This window comes from Tachyglossus aculeatus, chromosome 1, assembly GCF_015852505.1.
Source record: "Tachyglossus aculeatus isolate mTacAcu1 chromosome 1, mTacAcu1.pri, whole genome shotgun sequence".
Lineage (NCBI taxonomy): Eukaryota > Metazoa > Chordata > Mammalia > Monotremata > Tachyglossidae > Tachyglossus > Tachyglossus aculeatus.
Window position 1 is genome coordinate 15,690,565 of NC_052066.1, and position 18,591 is coordinate 15,709,155.

At 43.1% G+C, this 18,591-nt stretch overlaps 1 protein-coding gene across 1 annotated transcript in view; it reads right to left on the reverse strand.

Moving 5' to 3' along the window:
- CNTNAP5 (contactin associated protein family member 5) overlaps positions 1–18,591 on the reverse strand; it is a 919,822-nt gene that overhangs the window by 742,245 nt on the left and 158,986 nt on the right. The window contains 1 exon segment of the mRNA XM_038741400.1: positions 15,300–15,410. Coding sequence (XP_038597328.1) covers positions 15,300–15,410 — 111 coding nt within the window.

An 18,591-nucleotide genomic window follows, 5' to 3' on the forward strand; every position in this document is an offset into this window, starting at 1 on the left:
GAGCGCTTACTGTGTGCAGAGCACATTACTAAGCGCTTGGGAAGTACAAGTTGGCAACACATAGAGACGGTCCTTACCCAACAGTGGGCTTCACCTCGCCAGCTGTGTGGCCTTGTGTAAATTAACTGACTTTTCTTTGCCTCAGTACCCTCATCCGTAAAGCGGGGGTTGAATACCCCTCCCCGCTTCAGTGCTTAGAACAGTACTTGGCATCATCATCATCATCATCAATCGTATTTATTGAGCACTTACTGTGTGCAGAGCACTGTACTAAGCGCTTGGGAAGTACAAATTGGCAACGTATAGAGACAGTCCCTGCCCAACAGTGGGCTCACAGTCTAAAAGGGGGAGACAGAGAACAAAACCAAACATACTAACAAAATAAAATAAATAGAATAGATATGTACAAGTAAAATAAAAAAAAATAGAGTAATAAATATGTACAAACATATATACTTGGCACATAGTAAGCGCTTACCCAATACCATCATTATTATTATTATTACTATTCATGCAGTCTCTGAGCTCCACATAGCCAAGGGACTGTGTTTGATCTGGGTATCTTGTATCTATTTCAGGGCTTAGTACAGTTCTTGGCAGGGGTTTTACAAATATTATATCACTGTAGAAAAGGCAAGCAGATGAGATTTAGGCTCAGAGGACCTGAGAACTGAATTCAAAGGAATGCCTGGGGGAAGAACGTGTAAGTTTCTGACCCCCAAACACATGCCCGTTTTATCATCCTTTCACTGACTTTCAGCCCTGCATCTGTCTTCAAAGCAGACTAGATTAGGAAGCCAAGCTGATACCATCCCAAAGTGTACTTTTCACTTTGGCTTCAAACCCGATCGGGTCAAACCAAGGTTGGGGGCGATTAGTGGCAATTGGGAAGGGGCACCTGGGCTGGGACACATCTGTCCAGGAGGAGAAATTGGATCGAGCTCTTACACATCACTTCACATGAAGCCGTGAAACAGCCATCCGGCAGTAATGAGATTCTCTGACTTGGCTTCCTGGTCATTTAGCTCAGAAAGGTTTCTGGTTTATGCTTTATCAGGAATTTCACTTAACACCCTCCCGACCGTAAACTCTTTATTCTAGCAAACTGTACAGTCCCCGAAGAACCGAGTTTGAACATATATAAAGTATTACTGTAAGTGTTTTTGGAATCCGACCTGATTTATTTCAGAAATGTGACCCCACAGCTATTATACTACCCAATTTAACTCTTTGATTATTCCTTTGCTTATTTTTTTTCCCCCAAATCACCAGAAAATGAAGAGGACATCTGAAGACCATAAGCTATTTGAGGGCAGAGATCATATCTACCAATGTTGTTGTACGGCACTCTCCCAAGCACCATCCCCCCGATCTTACCTCCTTCCCTTCCCCACAGCACCTGTATATATGTATATATGTTTGTACATATTTATTACTCTATTTATTTATTTTACTTGTACATATCTATTCTATTTATTTTATTTTGTTAGTATGTTTGGTTTTGTTCTCTGTCTCCCCCTTTTAGACTGTGAGCCCATTGTTGGGTAGGGACTGTCTCCTTATGTTGCCAATTTGTACTTCCCAAGCGCTTAGTACAGTGCTCTGCATATAGTAAGTGCTCAGTAAATACGATTGATGATGATGATGATGATGGACTGTACCCAGAAAGCACTCAATAAATACCACTGATTGATTGATTATCTTAGCCTGTGGTAAAGCAAGACCGCATCAAAGCCACCAATGACTGATTTCTCACTCTTTTCCAACCATTCCAGGATTCAGTAAAGCTGACAGGAATATATTATTCCCTCTAATCCAGAAATCCCTCCCCACTCATAGCCAACAGACCATTACTCTCCCCACTTTGGAAGCTCTACTAAATTAATAAGCATTTATCACAGTGCACTGCAAACAGTAAGTGCTCAAAAATACTATTGATGATGATGATAATAAAAATAATAATAATATATGTTAAGTGCTTACTTGTTGCTCGGCACTGTATTAAGTGCTGTGGTAGATTCCAGATTACCTGATGGGATGCAGTCCCTGTCCCACATAGGGCTCACTTTTCCTCCAAGAGGTCTTACCTAAATAAATCCTCATATCCCCTATTTGCCCTCCCCTCTGTATCCTCTATATACTTGGTTGTTTACCCCTTAAGCACTTTGATACTCACAGCACTTATGTGTATATCCTTATACTCTCTTACCTCCCCTATCTGTAATTTATACTCTCCTATTTCCCCTATCCAAAATTTACTTTAATGTCTATATCCCCCTTTAGACTGTAAGCGCCTCGATCTCGCCTGTCTTGCCACTGATCCCTGGCCCGTGTCCTACCTCTGGCCTGGAACATCGTCCTTCCTCAAATCCGACAATATTCACTCTCTCCCCAATTCAAAGCCCTGGTGAAGGCCCATCTCCTCTAAGAGGCTTTCCCAGACTAAGCCCCACTTTTCCTCATCTTCCACTCCCTTCTGCGTCACCCTGATTCTCTCTCTTGGCTCTCCCCCATCAACCATACATATCTGTAATTTTATTTATTTAAATTGATGCCTGTTTACTTGTATTGATGTCTGTCTCCCCCCCTCTAGACTGTGAACCCGTTGTGGGCAGGCGTTGTCTTTCTTTATTGCTGTACTGTACTTTCAAAGCTTAGTACAGTGCTCTGCACACAGTAACTGCTCAATAAATACAATGGAATGAATGAAAGAATGAATAATGTTATGTATTTGTTAAGTGCCTACTATATGCCAGCTGTTGGGGTAGATGCAAGCAAATCAGTTTGGATACAGTCCTTGTCCCACGTGGGGCTCACAGACTCAGTCCCCAGTTTACAGATGAGGTAACTGAGACACAGAGAAGTGAAGTGACTCATCCAAGGTCACACAACAGACAAGTGACAGAGCCACAGGTTGGGAGATTAGAACCCATGATCTTCTGACCTTCAGGCCCATGCTTAATATTTCATTCATTGTGGCTTAGTGGAAAGAGCATGGATATATGATCACCTGATCACCTTGTATCTACCTCAGCACTTAGAACAGCGCTTGGCACACAGTAAGTGTTTAACAAATACCATCAGAGAAACAACGTGGCTCAGTGGAAACAGAACGGGCTTGGTAGTCAGAGATCATGGATTCTAAACCCGGCTGCATCACTTGTCAGTTGTGTGATTTTGGGCAAGTCACTTCACTTCTCTGAGCCTCAGTTCCCTCAGATGTAAAATGGGGATTAAGACTGTGAGCCCCATGTGGGACAAACTGATCACCTTGTATCCCCCCCAGTGCTTAGAACAGTGCTTCATACATAGTAAGTGCATAACAAATACCATTATTATTATTATTGTTACACCATGTGCCATGTCTACCAGTGCTGTTGCATTGTACTCTCCCAAGTGCTTAGTACAGTGCTCTGGCCCACCATAAGTACTTAATAAATACAACTGATTGACTGACTGATTCCCCTCCCTTGATGGTAAGGGTCTCTCCAGTTATAGCCTCATCACCTTCCCACCATTTCTTTCCAAACTCCTTGAGCAAGGGGCTTTACACCTGCTGTTTCCAGTTCTTTCCTTGACCCTCTCTGAATTGTCTTCCATCCCCTTCACTCCATGTAAACTGTCCTCTCTAACATCAACAGAGACCTTCTGGCCAAATCCACAAGCCTCTACCTCATCCTAATTCTCTTTGACCTTTCAGCTGCCTCTGACACTGTGGACCACCCCCTTTTCCTAAAAATATTATCCAACTACGGCTTCACTGACACCATCCTCCTGGTTCTCCTCCTATGTCTCTGACCACTAATTCTTATTCTCTTTTGCAAGCTCCTCTTCTCACAGTGGCTGGGGGATGGGGTGGGGGGGTCCCTCAAAGTTTACTTCTTGGTCCCCTTGTATTCTCCAACTACACCCACTCCTTTGGAGAATTCATTGCTTCAACTACCATCCCTAAGCAGATGATTCCCAAATCTACCTCTCCAGCCCCAAACTTTTCTGCAGGCTCACGTTTCCTCCTGCTTTCAGGACAAATCCACCTGGGTGCTCATTCATTCATTCATTCATTCATTCAATCGTACTTATTGAGCGCTTACTATGTGCAGGGCACTGTACTAAGCGCTGGGGAAGTACAAGTTGGCAACATATAGAGATGGTACCTACCCAACAGTGGGCTCACAGTCTAGAAGTTCAATCGTATTTCATTCATTCATTCATTCAATCATATTTATTGAGTGCTTACTGTGTGCAGAGCACTGTACCAAGCACTTGAGCGCTTACTGTGTGCAGAGCACTGTACTAAGTGCTTGGGATGTACAAATCAGCAACATAAAGGGATTGTCCCTACCCAACAACAGGCTCGCAGTCTAGAAGGGGGAGACAGATGACAAAACAAAACAGGTAGACAGGTGTCAATACCATCAGAATAAGTAGAATTATAGCTATATACACATTACTGATAAAATAAACAGAGTAATAAATCTGTACAAATAAGATGAATAGAGTAGTAAATATGTACAAATAAAATGAATAGAATAATAAATATGTACAAATATAAACAAATGCTGTGGGGAGAGGAAAGAGGTAGGGCAGAGGGAGTGAGGTGGGTGATAGGGAGGGGAGGAGGAGGAGGAGAGGAAAAAGGGGGGGCTCAGTCTGGGAAGACTTCCTGGAGGAAGTGAGCTCTCAGTAGGGCTTTGGAGGGTGGAAGAGAGCTAGTTATTTTCTGCCAACACCTTAATCTGGACATGAGCTAAACACAACTCCTCATCTTCCTAGCCAAAGTCTGTCCTCCCCTTGGCTTTTCCATCACTATACAAAATATCACTATTCTCCCTATGTCACTAGCCCATAATCTTGGTATTATCCTCACCTCATCTCTTCCGTTCCACCCACATATTAGATCTGTCACCAAAACCTGTTACTTCCATCTTCACAACATTTCCAAAATCCATCCTTTCCTCTCCATCCAACTGCTACTATGGTAACCCAAGCACTTATCATATCCTGCTTTGACAACTGCATCAGTCTCCTTGCTGATTTCCCAGCCTCCCGTTCATCGCCACTCTATGCCATACATCACTATCCTGCCCAGATTACTTCCCTAAAAACAGTTCAGTCCCATCTCCCTGCTCTTCAAGAACTTCCAGAGGCTGCTCAACCACATCCACATCAAACAGAAACTCATCCCCTCCTACCTCATGGATTTCCTATTGCAGCCCATCTCTTACACTTTTCTCCACTAGTGCTAGCTTGCTCACCATGCCTAGAGCTTATCTATCACTCCACCAACCCATTTCCCATGTCCTCTTTCTAGCCTAATAATAATAATACTAATGGCATTTATTAAGCACTTACTATGTGCAAAGCACTGTTCTAAGCGCTGGGGAGTTTACAAGGTGATCAGGTTGTCCTATGGGGGGCTCACAGTCTTACTCCTCATTTTACAGATGAGGTAACTGAGGCACAGAGAAGTTAAGTACTCCCTTCCCCTTCACATCTGACAGACCGCCACTCTTCCCACATTCACACCCTTAGTAAAACACATCTCCTCCAAGAAGCCTTCCCTGATTTACCCCTCTTTTGCTGATTCCCTTGCCCCTCTGTGTCACTTATTCACCTGGATCTGTACCCTGTAAACCCTAACCTCAGCTCCACAGCAATTATGTACATGTCCATAATTCATTTATTTATATTAATGCTTGTCTCCCCCTGTATAATGTAAGTTCTTTCTGGAAAAGGAACATTTATTCATTTATTCAATTCTATTTATTGAGTGGTTACTTTCTGCAGGGCACTGTACTAAGCTCTGGGGAGAGTACAATACCACAATAAAGAAACACATTCCCTGCCCACAGCAAGCTTACAATCTAGAGGGAACATGTTTACCAGTCTGGTCTATTGTATTCTCCCAAGTGCTTAGTACAGTGCTCTGCACATTGTAACCACTCAATAAATAGGATTGATTAAGTATAGACAGGAGAAATGATAGAGTATATAAGATAATAATAATAATAATGATAATAATGGCATTTATTAAGTGCTTACTATTTGCACTGTTCTAAGTGCTGGGGAGGTTACAAGGTGATCAGGATGTCCCATAGGGGGCTCACAGTTTTAATCCCCATTTTACAGATGAGGTAACTGAGGCACAGAGAAGTTAAGTGCCTGCCCAAAGCCACACAGCTGAGCCCATTGTTGGGTAGGGACTGTCTCTATATGTTGCCGACTTGTACTTCCCCAGTGCTTAGTACAGTGCTCTGCACACAGTAAGCGCTCAATAAATATGAGTGAATGAATGAATGATGAATTGGCAGTGCCTGGATTTGAACCCCTGACCTCTGACTCCAAAGCCCGGGCTCTTTCCACTGAGACAAGCTGCTTCTCTAAGATGTAAACTTAAGTGTGATATGGTAGTATCTTCCTCTTCAATCCATATTTTGATATACAAGTTCAAGATCAATCAACCGGTGCTATTTATTGAGCATTTACTGTGTGCAAAGCACTATACTAAGCTCTCGGAAGACTACAATACAACTAAGTTGGTAGATTTTTTGCCGGCCCATAACACGCTTATGGTCTAGAGGGGTAGAGAGCAAATAGAGTAATTGAGTAAATAGTAAATAAATAGAGTAAATAAGTGAAGAGAATCATGACAAGTGAAATGAATGTCAAATGCTTAAGAAGTACAGATACGAATGCATAAATGGAACTGACAGGAGAGAGAGTCAGGGAAAAGAGGGCTTAATCGGGAATGGCCTCTTGGAGACTTGACATTAATAAGGCTTCGAAGATGGGAAGAGTGGTGGTCTGGCACATATGGAGGGGGTGGGAGATCCAGGCCAGAGGGAGGATGCGGGAAAGGGGTCATCAGCGAAATACATGAGACTGGGGAACAGTGAACAGGATGGTGCTAGAGGAGTGAAATGTACAGGTTGGGTTGTCTACGGGGAAGCAGCGTGGCTCAGTGGAAAGAGCCCGGGCTTTGGAGTCAATCAATCAATCAATCAATCGTATTTATTGAGCGCTTACTGTGTGCAGAGCACTGTACTAAGCGCTTGGTAAGTACAAGTTGGCAACATATAGAGACAGTCCCTACCCAACAGTGGGCTCACAGTCTAAAAGGGGGAGACAGAGAACAAAACCAAACATACTAACAAAATATAATAAATAGAATAGATATGTACAAGTAAAATAAATAAATAAATAAATAAATAGAGTAATAAATATGTACAAACATATATACATATATACAGGTGCTGTGGGGAAGGGAAGGAGGTAAGATGGGGGATGGAGAGGGGGACGAGGGGGAGAGGAAGGAAGGGGCTCAGTGTGGGAAGGCCTCCTGGAGGAGGTGAGCTCTCAGTAGGGCCTTGAAGGGAGGAAGAGAGCTAGCTTGGCGGATGGGCAGAGGGAGGGCATTCCAGGCCTGGGGGATGACGTGGGCTGGGGGTCGATGGCGGGACAGGCGAGAACGAGGCACAGTGAGGAGATTAGTGGCAGAGGAGCGGAGGGTGCGGGCTGGGCTGGAGAAGGAGAGAAAGGAGTCAGAGCTCATGGGTTCAAATCCCAGCTCTGCCAATTGTCAGCTGTGTGATTTTGGTCAAGTCACTTCACTTCTCTGGTATTTGCACTGTTCTTCATGCTGGGGAGGTTACAAGGTGATCAAGTTGTCCCATAGGGGGCTCACAGTCTCAATCCCCATTTTACAGATGAGGTAACTGAGGCACAGAGAAGTTAGGTGACCTGCCCACTTAGAACTCTTAGAACAGTTACCTCATCTGTAAAATGGCGATTGAGATTGTGAGCCCCCCGTGGGACAACCTGATCCTAAGAGAAGCAGCTTGGCTCAATGGAAAGAGCCCGGGCTTTGGAGTCAGAGGTCATGGGTTCAAATCCCTGCTCCACCACTTGTCAGCTGTGTGACTTTGGGCAAGTCACTTCACTTCTCTGGGCCTCAGTTCCCTCATCTGTAAAATGGGGATGAAGACTGTGAGCCCCCCGTGGGCCAATCTGATCACCTTGTATCTCCCCCAGTGCTTAGAACAGTGCTTTGCACATAGTAAGTGCTTAATAAATGCCATTATTATTATTATTATTAGTGTAACCTCTCCAGTGCTTTGCACATAGTAAGTGCTTAATAAATACCATTATTATCATTATTATTAGGAGATCAGTGAGGTAAAATAGGAGAGGGCAAGCTGATTGAGTGCTTCAGTGCAGAGGTGGATGGGCAACCACTGGAGGTTCTTGAGGGGTGGGGGGACGTGACTAGAAAGGCTTTTGAGAAAAATGATCTAGGCAGAGGAGTGGAGTGTATTCTGGTGTGGAGAGAGACGGGAAGCAGGTCAGCTAGGAGGCAGAAGCAGGAATCAAGGTGGGATAGGATAAGTGCTTGGATCAGCATAGTAGCAGTTTGGTTGGAGAGGAAAGGGCAGATTTTAGCAATTGTGTAAAGGTAGAACTGTCATGATTTGGTGACAGATTGAATATGTGAGTTGCAAGAGAGAGACAAGCCTGCAATTGCTTTTCATGAGGTAGTTAGTGTAAGCTGCTACCAGGGTTATCAGGGAGGGAACCAGACCAAAGTCCTAGTAACTCCAGCTAGTTCTCAAACACACAGAAGTTGGAAAAAGAGCCCGTTTCTAGACTGGGAGCCCTTTGTTGGGTAGGGACCATCTCTATATGTTACCAACTTGTACTTCCTAAGCACTTAGTACAGTGCTCTGCACACAGTAAGCACTCAATAAATACTATTGAATGAATGAATGAATGAAAAAGGAAGTATGGACAGCTAAATTCGGTCCAAATGCTTACACACCACTAGGTACATAGGGTTTGATATGCACATGCGCAGCTACTATGAATCCACAGGCAAACCTTCTTCGAGAAGCAGCATTGCCTAGTGGAAAGAACACACGCACCCGGCAGTAAGAGGATCTGGGTTCATTCATTCAATTCATTCAATGTGTTTATCAGTCATCAAATTAATCAATAATTTATTAAGCATATTATTATTAAACACAACATCGCCAAGATCCGCCCTTTCCTCTCCATCCAAACCACTACCACATTAGTAAAATCACTCACGCTGCCTGGATTATTGCATCAGCCTCCTTTCTGACGTCCCAACCTCCCGCCTCTCCCCACTCTAGTCCATACTTCACACTGTTGCCTGGATTATCTTTGTACAGAAACATTCCGGGAATGTCACCCCACTGCTCAAAAATCTCCAGTGGTTGCCTGCCAACCTCTGTAGTAAAGAAAAACTCCGCACTACCGGATTCAAAGCTCTCCATCTCCTTGCCCTTCCCCATCCTACTAGCTACCTTCACCAAAGCCAGGGTTAGGGTGACCAAAATCCCCTCATGAAAGAGGTGGTGTGAGGTGATGGGGGAGTGAGGCTCCCAAAGTGTCAGCGAGCCCTCGGCAAATTCATAGAAAAACCACGAGGCCAGCATACCCGGGTTTCCTGTCAGTTTCCAAATTTACTCCGTCTGCTTCCCCGGGGCTTTCCACGGTTGATAGGCAAATGCCTCTTTTCCTTGGAAAGTTTGGCAAGGATTTATGAGGTTGGAAAACTGAGGATATTGTATGGGTCATATTTTTCTGATGTGTCTTTCCCAGGTTTTTTACTCGGGTTCTGGTAAATCATCCTCGCAATGCTGCTTCTCGAAGAAGGTTTGCCTGTGGATTCATAGTAGCTGTGCATGTGCATATCAAACCCTATGTACCTAGTGGTGTGTAAGCGTTGGGACCGAATTTAGCTGTCCATACTTCCTTTTTCATTCATTCATTCATTCAGTAGTATTTATTGAGTGCTTACTGTGTGCAGAGCACTGTACTAAGCGCTTACGAAGTACAAGTTGGCAACATATAGAGACAGTCCCTACCCAACAAAGGGTTCCCAGTCTAGAAACGGGCTCTTTTTCCAACTTCTGTGTGTTTGAGAACTAGCTGGAGTTACTAGGACTTTGGTCTGGTTCCCTCCCTGATAACCCTGGTAGCAGCTTACACTAACTACCTCATGAAAAGCAATTGCAGGCCTGTCTCTCTCTTGCAACTCACATATTCAATCTGTCACCAAATCATGACAGTTCTACCTTTACACAATTGCTAAAATCTGCCCTTCCCTCTCCAACCAAACCGCTACTACGCTGATCCAAGCACTTATCCTATCCCACCTTGATTCCTGCTTCTGCCTCCTAGCTGACCTCCTGCTTCCCGTCTCTCTCCACACCAGAATACACTCCACTCCGCTGCCTAGAACAAAAATTGTAGGCTTAATAGGCCTGAACTATATCAGCGCGGCTCAGTGGAAAGAGCACAGGCTTTGGAGTCAGAGGTCATGCATGGGTTCAAATCCCAGCTCTGCCAATTGTCAGCTGTGTGACTTTGGGTAAGTCACTTCACTTCTCTGGGCCTCAGTTCCCTCATCTGTAAAATGGGGATTAAGACTGTGAGCTCCCCTGTGGGACAACCTGATCACTCTGTAACCTCCCCAGTGCTTAGAACAGTGCTTTGCACATAGTAAGCACTTAATAAATGTCATTATTATTATTATTATTTGCACATAGTAAGCACTTAATAAATACCATTATTATTATTATATACTAGGTGTGATTTCTCTAAGATTTTAAACACCTTCCCAGACTGAGCCCCCTTTTTCCTCTCCCCCTTCCATCCCCCTAGCCCTATTTCCTTCCCCTCCTCACAGCACCTGCATATATGTTTGTACACATTTTTTACTCTATTTACTCCACTTGTACATATGTACTATTCTATTTATTTTGTCAATGATGTGCATCTAACTTTACCTCTATTTATTCTGATGACTTGACACCTGACCACATGTTTGGTTTTGTTGTCTGTCTCTGCCTTCTAGACTGTGAACCCGTTGTTGAGTAGGGACCATCTCTATATGTTGCCAACTTGTACTTCCCAAGCACTTAGTACAGTGCTCTGCACACAGTAAGCGCTCAATAAATATGATTGAATGAGTGAATGAATGAATGAATGCCCTTTCTTACCTCACCTCCCTTCTCTCCTCTTCTACATCCCGTGGCTCAGTGGAAAGAGCCCGGGCTTTGGAGTCAGAGGTCATGAGTTTAAATCCGGGCTCTACCACTAGTCAGCTGTGCGAGTTTGGGCAAGTCATTTAACTTTTTTGGGCATCAGTTACCTCATCCGTAAAATGGGGATTAAAACTGTGAGGCCCCCTGTGGGACAACCTGATCACCTTGTGACCTCCCTAGCGCTTAGAACAGTGCTTTGCACATAGTAAGCACTTAACAGATACCATCATTATTATTCTTCTAGACTGTGAGCCCACTGTTGGGTAGGGACTGTCTCTATATGTTGTCAACTTGTACTTCCCAAGTGCTTAGTACAGTGCTCTGCACACAGTAAGTGCTCAATAAATACAATTGATTGATTGATTAATCCCAGCCCATACACTCCGCTCCTCTGGCCCTAACCTTCTCACTGTGCCTCAATCTCACCTGTCTCTCCACGGACCCTTGGCCCATGTCCTACCTTTGGCCTGGAACACCCTCTCACCTCAAATCTGCCAAACAATCACTCTTCCCCTCTTCAAAGCCCTACTGAAGGCACACCTCCTCCAAGAAACCTTCCCAGACTAAGCCCCCTTTTTCTCAGCTCCCCACCACGTTATCTTGACTCACTCCCTTTGCACTTCCCCTGTCTCCCCACCCCACAGCACTTAATTATATAAGTTTATATCTATAATTCTATTTATTCATTTTGATGCCTGTTTACTTGTTTTAATATCTGTCTCCCCACCTCTATTTATTCATTCATTCAATCATATTTATTGAGCGCTTACTGTGTGCACTGGACTAAGCGCTGGGGAAGCACAAGTTGGCAACATATAGAGATGGACCCTACCCAACAGTGGGCTCACAGTCTAGAAGAGGGAGACAGAGAACAAAACAAACCATATTAACAAAATAAAATAATTAGAATAAATATGTACAAGACTGTAAGTCCATTGTGGGCAGGGATTGTCTCTCTTTATTGCTGTATTGTACTTTCCAAGCACTTAGTGCAGTGCTCTGCACACAGTAAGTGCTCAATAAATACAACTGAATGAGTGAATAAATCAATTAATTAAGTCCTAACTGTGTGCAGAGCACTGTACTTATCCTGGGTTCTAATTCCAGCTCCATCACTTGTCTTCTGAATGCACTAGGCAAGTCACTTAACGTCTCTGTGCCTCAGTTTTCTCATCTATAAAATAAGGTTTAAGACTGTGAGCCCTATATGGGGAGGGAATGTGTCTGTGGTATCTTACTGTACTCTCCTAAGTGCTTAGTACAGTGCTCTGCACACAGTAGGCCCTCAATAAATACAAGTGATTGACAATGTGGGACAGGGACTGTGTCCAATCTGATTATCTTAATTCTACCCCAGTTCTGAGCACAGGGTCTGGCACATATGGCTCAATGGAAAGAGCCCGGGCTTGGGAGTCAGAGGTCACGGGTTCTAATCCCGGCTCCGCCGCTTATCAGCTGTGTGACTTTGGGCAAATCACTTAACTTCTCTGGGCCTCAGTTCCCTCATCTGTAAAATGGGGATCAAGACTGTGAGCCCCACGGGGGACAGCCTGATTACCTTGTATCCCTCCCAGTGCTCAGAACAGTGCTTGGCACATAGTAAGTGCTTAACAAATGCCATTATTATTATATACCATAAAAAGATACGCAAGATTCTGACCAGATATATATTGACAATGTAGTTGGAGATAAACATCCAGCAAGGCTACCGGAATGTGTTCGGGCAAGGCTTCGGGAGTTTCAGCAAGGCTACCAGAATGTCATCCAGCAGGCAAAGAAGGAGGAATCAAGAGTTCTGGCTCACGACACTGATCCTATATAGAGGATTCCCTCTCCATCACTACTGCCAGCACTGAAACCTCAGAGGGGAGCACATACAAGTAGAAGAAATAGTCTTTCAAAAAGACCCATGTGCTTAGCGCTGCTCAGTGGAAAGAGCATGGGCTTCGGAGTCAGAGGTCATGGGTTCAAATCCCGGCTCCACCAACTGTCAGATGTGTGATTTTTGGCAAGTCACTTAACTTCTCTGTGCCTCATCTGTAAAATGGGGATTAAAACTGTGAGCCTCCTGTGGGACAACCTAATCACCATGTAACCTCCACAGCCCTTAGAACAATGCTTGGCACATAGCAAGCACTTAGCAAATACCATTATTGTTATTATTTAATGGTAATAATAATGATTATTTTGGTATTTGTTAAGCACTTACTATAATAATAACAATGGCATTTGTTAAGCGCTTACTATGTGCCAAGCACTGTTCTAGGCGCTGGGAGGAATACAAGGTAATCAGGTTGTCCCACGTGGGGCTCACATTCTTAATCTCCATTTTACAGATGAGGTAACTGAGGCCCAGAGAAGTGAAGTGACTTGCCCAAAGTCACACAGCTGACAAGTATGTCCATCCCCCCCCGATCTTACCTCCTTCCCTTCCCCACAGCACCTGTATATATGTATATATGTTTGTACATATTTGTTACTCTATTTATTTATTTATTTATTTTACTTGTACATATCTATTCTATTTATTTTATTTTGTTAGTATGTTTGGTTTTGTTCTCTGTCTCCCCCTTTTAGGCTGTGAGCCCACTGTTGGGTAGGGACTGTCTCTATATGTTACTAACTTGTTCTTCCCAAGTTCTTAGTACAATCAATCAATCAATCAATCAATCGTATTTATTGAGCGCTTACTATGTGCAAAGCACTGTACTAAGCGCCTGGGAAGTACAAATTGGCATCACATAGAGACAGTCCCTACCCAACAGTGGGCTCACAGTCTAAAAGGGGGAGACAGAGAACAGAACCAAACATACCAACAAAATAAAATAAGTAGGATAGAAATGTACAAGTAAAATAAATAAATGAATAAATAAATAGAGTAATAAATATGTACAGTGCTCTGCACACAGTACAGTGCTTTGCACACAGTAAGCGCTCAATAAATACGATTGATGATGATGATGAAGTGGCAGAGCCGGGATTAGAACCCACGACCTCTGATTCCCAAGCCCGGACTCTTTCCACGTATGTTTGGTTTTGTTCTCTGTCTCCCCCTTTTAGACTGTGAGCCCACTGCTGGGTAGGGACTGTCTCTATATGTTACCAACTTGTACTTCCCAAGCACTTAGTACAGTGCTCTGCACACAGTAAGCGCTCAATAAATATGATTGATTGATTGATTGATTTCCACTGAGCCACGCTGCTTCTCTAAGTCTCTTGAGACTTTCTATGTGTCAAGCACTGTTCTAAGCACTAGGGTAATCAGGTTGGGCACAGTCCCTCTCCCACATGGGGCTCACAGTCTTAATACCCATTTTACAAATGAGATAACTGAGGTCCAGAGACGTTAAGTGACATTCCCAAGGTCACACAGCAGACAAATTGAGGAGCAAGGATTAGAACCCAAGTCTTTCTGATTCCCAGGCCCGTGCTCTACCCACTAGACCACACTGCTTCTACAGAGCTAACATGTCCAGCTATAATTGAATTGAATTTGCCCCTCTCCCCTTTTCTGCCAAAATAATAGCAAAATATATTATTACATTATTAACATAATATAACCGTATCCTACATTATTATGTTATTGTAATAATAATAGTAGTAATAATAACATTTGCTAAGCATCTGCTACGTTTCAAGCACTAAATTAAAGGCTGATGAAGAAAGGAGATAAACAGATGGAACACAGTCCCTGCTCCACGTGGGATAATAGTGAATAAGGGAGGGAGAACAGACCTTTAATCTCAATTTTTCAGATCAGAAAAGCGCGGTACAGAAATGTTAAGTGACTTGTACAAGGTTACACTGCAGGCTGTTTTCAGAGATCAAATTCAGGAGGTCTGTGTCCCTCTTTCCTCTTTAATTTTTCCTGTTTCTTGATCTTAGGTGGGAAAATAAAGGGAAAGAAAAAAAACAGTTTTTCTCTCTCTTGGTACTCCTGTTTCAAGTGAAATGTGAATAAATGATAAAATAATTGTTATTACCATACTTGAAAGATCCACCTATCTGGTACTCCCCCTGATAGATAAAAACTAAAGAAGGTTGAACATTTTCACTCTTTCACAAAACCTCTCCTGATAATCAATAAAGCATCAAAAGGCCTCAAAGCATTGCCTGAGGAGCGTGAAGGAGAGATTCCAGTTCAGCAAAGTGTGAATTCTTTTTAAATTCTGCCTATATGGATTATTCATGAACTTTCCACTTAAAAAAAGTTTCAGTAGTTGAACTCACCATCCCTGCTGTTGAGCTTTGCAAAGGTGGGATTGTGAGGACTGGGGGTTGTTGAAGAACTGGAAAATGCTGTTGGAGCCAGTGGGGATGACAATGGGTCATCACAATTATCTGTGAGAGAGACAAAAGGGGAGAGGAAAATAGAGAGAGAAGGAGAGAGAGGGAAATGTGGGGAAAGATGGAGAGAAAGGAGAGAGAAACAGAGGGAGAGAGAAAGAGAGTGAGGAGGGGGGAAGGGATAGAAAGGTGAGAAAGAGAAAAAGAGAGGGAGTGAGGGAGATAGAGAAAAGAAGGAAGGATAGAAAGAAGAGGAGAGAGAGAAATACAGAGAGGAAAAGGAAAGGGAGGAAAAGAGTGAGAAAGGAAAGAGAAAAAGAGAAGGGGAGACAGAAGAGAGAGAGAGACAAGGATAGAGCCAGGAAGGAGGAAGTGAAAGGAGAGAGAGGCAGAGAGGGATACAGGGAAAGGAGAGAGGAAAATATGTTAATTAAATAATCCACTCCCAAAGATATTTATCAAGAAAAAATCAAATATATTGACAACAGAATAACCCTGCCCTAATACTATTTGGAAGCCTATAATAATACTATGGGGTGATCACAGTCTAAATAGGAGGAAAAATAAATATTTAATCCCTATTTTAGAGACCAGGCAATCGAGACACAGAAAAGCTAAGTGACATGTCCAAGGTCACATAGCAAGCAAGTGGGCAGAGATGGGATTAGAACCCAGGTCCTCTGATTCCTAGGCCCATTCTCTTTCCACTAGGCCATGCCTCTCTCTATGCAGAAAAAGAAATATATCAATCGAAACTATTTATTGAGTGCTTACTGCACGCAGAGTACTTTACTATGCGGAGAATACATCCTTAGGGGAAATATCACTGAGTCACTGTTTTGGTCAAGCCTTTCTCATGTACAGAGGAAAATGCTTCACAGACAAAGATTCAAAAAGCAGCATTATCTGTAGATTATCAACACCACACTGAGATCTTAACTGTAACTGTTAAAGGTCAATGTAACTCAGCATGGATCAGTGGAAAGAGCCCGGGCTTTGAAGTCGGAGGTTATGGGTTCAAATCCCGGCTCCACCAATTGTCAGCTGTGTGACTTTGGGCAAGTCACTTCACTTTTCTGGGCCTCAGTTACCTCATCTGTAAAATGGGGATGTAGACTGTGAGCCCCCCATGGGACAATCTGATCACCTTGTAACCTCCCCAGTGCTCAGAACAGTGCTTTGCACATAATAAGCGCTTAATAAATGCCATCATTAGTAACAGTGTACTTAAGGGTGTAACCAATCAATCAACACTATTTATTGGGTGTTTGTTTTTTTGCAGAGCATTTTATTAAGTGCTTGGGAGAGTACAATACCACAGAGTTGGTAGACATGTTCCCTGACCCCAGTGAGCTTAAAGTCTAGAGGGGGAGATAGATAATATATCATATTATATCAGAATTATATCAGAATTATATATTAGAATTATATATGATATTATATATTATATTATATATTAGAATTATATTATATATAATTATATATATAATATAGAATTATATTATATATATTAGAATTATATCATATGTACTGTGGGGATGAGGGTAGGGAGAATAAAGGGTACAATTCTAAATGAACGGGTGTGGAAAGAGCTCGGGCTTTGGGTCAGAGGTCATGGGTTCAAATCCCAGCTCTGCAACTTGTCAGCTGTGTGGCTTTGGGCAAGTCACTTAACTTCTCTGTGCCTCAGTTACCTCATCTGGAAAATGGGGATTAAGACTGTGAGCCCCCCCAGTGGGACAACCTGATCACCTTGTAAACTCCCCAGCGCTCAGAACAGTGCTTTGCACATAGTAAGCGCTTAATAAATACCATTATTATTGTTATTATGCCTTCGTCTCCAGCCCACAGCGACGCCATGGGCACATCTCTCCCTGAACGCCCCACCTCCATTTGCAATCGTTCTGTTAATGGATCCATTGAGTTTCCTTGGTAAAAATACAAAGTTGTTTACCGTTGTTTCCTTCCATGCAGTCACTTTAAGTCTCCAACCTCAATTCTCTCCCATGCCCCTTCTGCCCAGCACAGGTGAGTTTTCACTTGTAGCAGATTGCCTTCCACTCGTTAGCCACTGGCCAAGCTAGGAATGGAATGGGTAGATCTCTGCTTGACTCTCCCTCTCATAGTCAAGACTGGTAGAGTATGGGAAACACCCCCAGGTAGAGGGGAATGAATGGGTACATCCATGTACATATTCAGTTGTTCATTTAGCAGAGTTGCCCTGACACATAGGAACAAATTTTTTCTGCGTCATTTCCTTCTGGATTGCAAGTTCCTTGAAGGCACCGATCATGTCTTTTAATCTTAATGCACTCTTCTAAGGGCTAGTACAGCACCCTAAGAAAGAACTCAGCAAATGCTAACAGTGGATTGATTACTACTACACTGTTCTTCCTCCTGGCCCCAGTATTTGAAAACAATTTTTGTCTGTCTGTCCACCCCATTAAGACTGCTAGCTCTGCTTTCATTTAGGGCATTTAACTTGGATGTCCCTCTGACAACTCAAATGTACCAGGCCCAAATCAGAATTCACACCCTCATCTTCCACCTAACTTTCCCACAACTGTAGATAACACCACTATCCTCCCTATTCATTCATTCATTAAATCGTACTTATTGAGCGCTTACTGTGTGCGGAGCACTGTACTAAGCGCTTGGGAAGTACAAGCCGGCAACATATAGAGATGGTCCCTACCCAACAATGGGCTCAGAGTCTGGAAGGGGGAGACAGACAACAGAACAAAACATGTAGACGGGTGTCAAAACTATCAGAATAAATAGAATTGTAGCTATAAATAGAATTATCTCACAAGCCTGTAAACTTGACATTATCCTTAATTGATCACTCTCATTCAATCTGTATATTCAGTCAGTCACCAAATCTTGTATATATTTTTCAAAACATTTCTAGAATTCACCCTTGCCTCTCCACCCAAACTACTACCATGCTAATCATTGATGAGAAGCAGCGTGGCTCAGTGAAAAGAGCCCGGGCTTTGGAGTCAGAGGTCATGGGTTCAAATCCTGGCTCCGCCAATTTTCAGCTGTGTGACTTTGGGCAAGTCACTTAACTTCTCTGTGCCTCAGTTCCCTCATCTGTAAAATGGGGATTAAGACTGTGAGCCCCCCGTGGGACAACCTGATCACCTTGTAACCTCCCCAGTGCTTAGAGCAGTGCTTTGTACATAGTAAGTACTTAATAAATGCCATCATTATTATTATTATTATCTAGTCT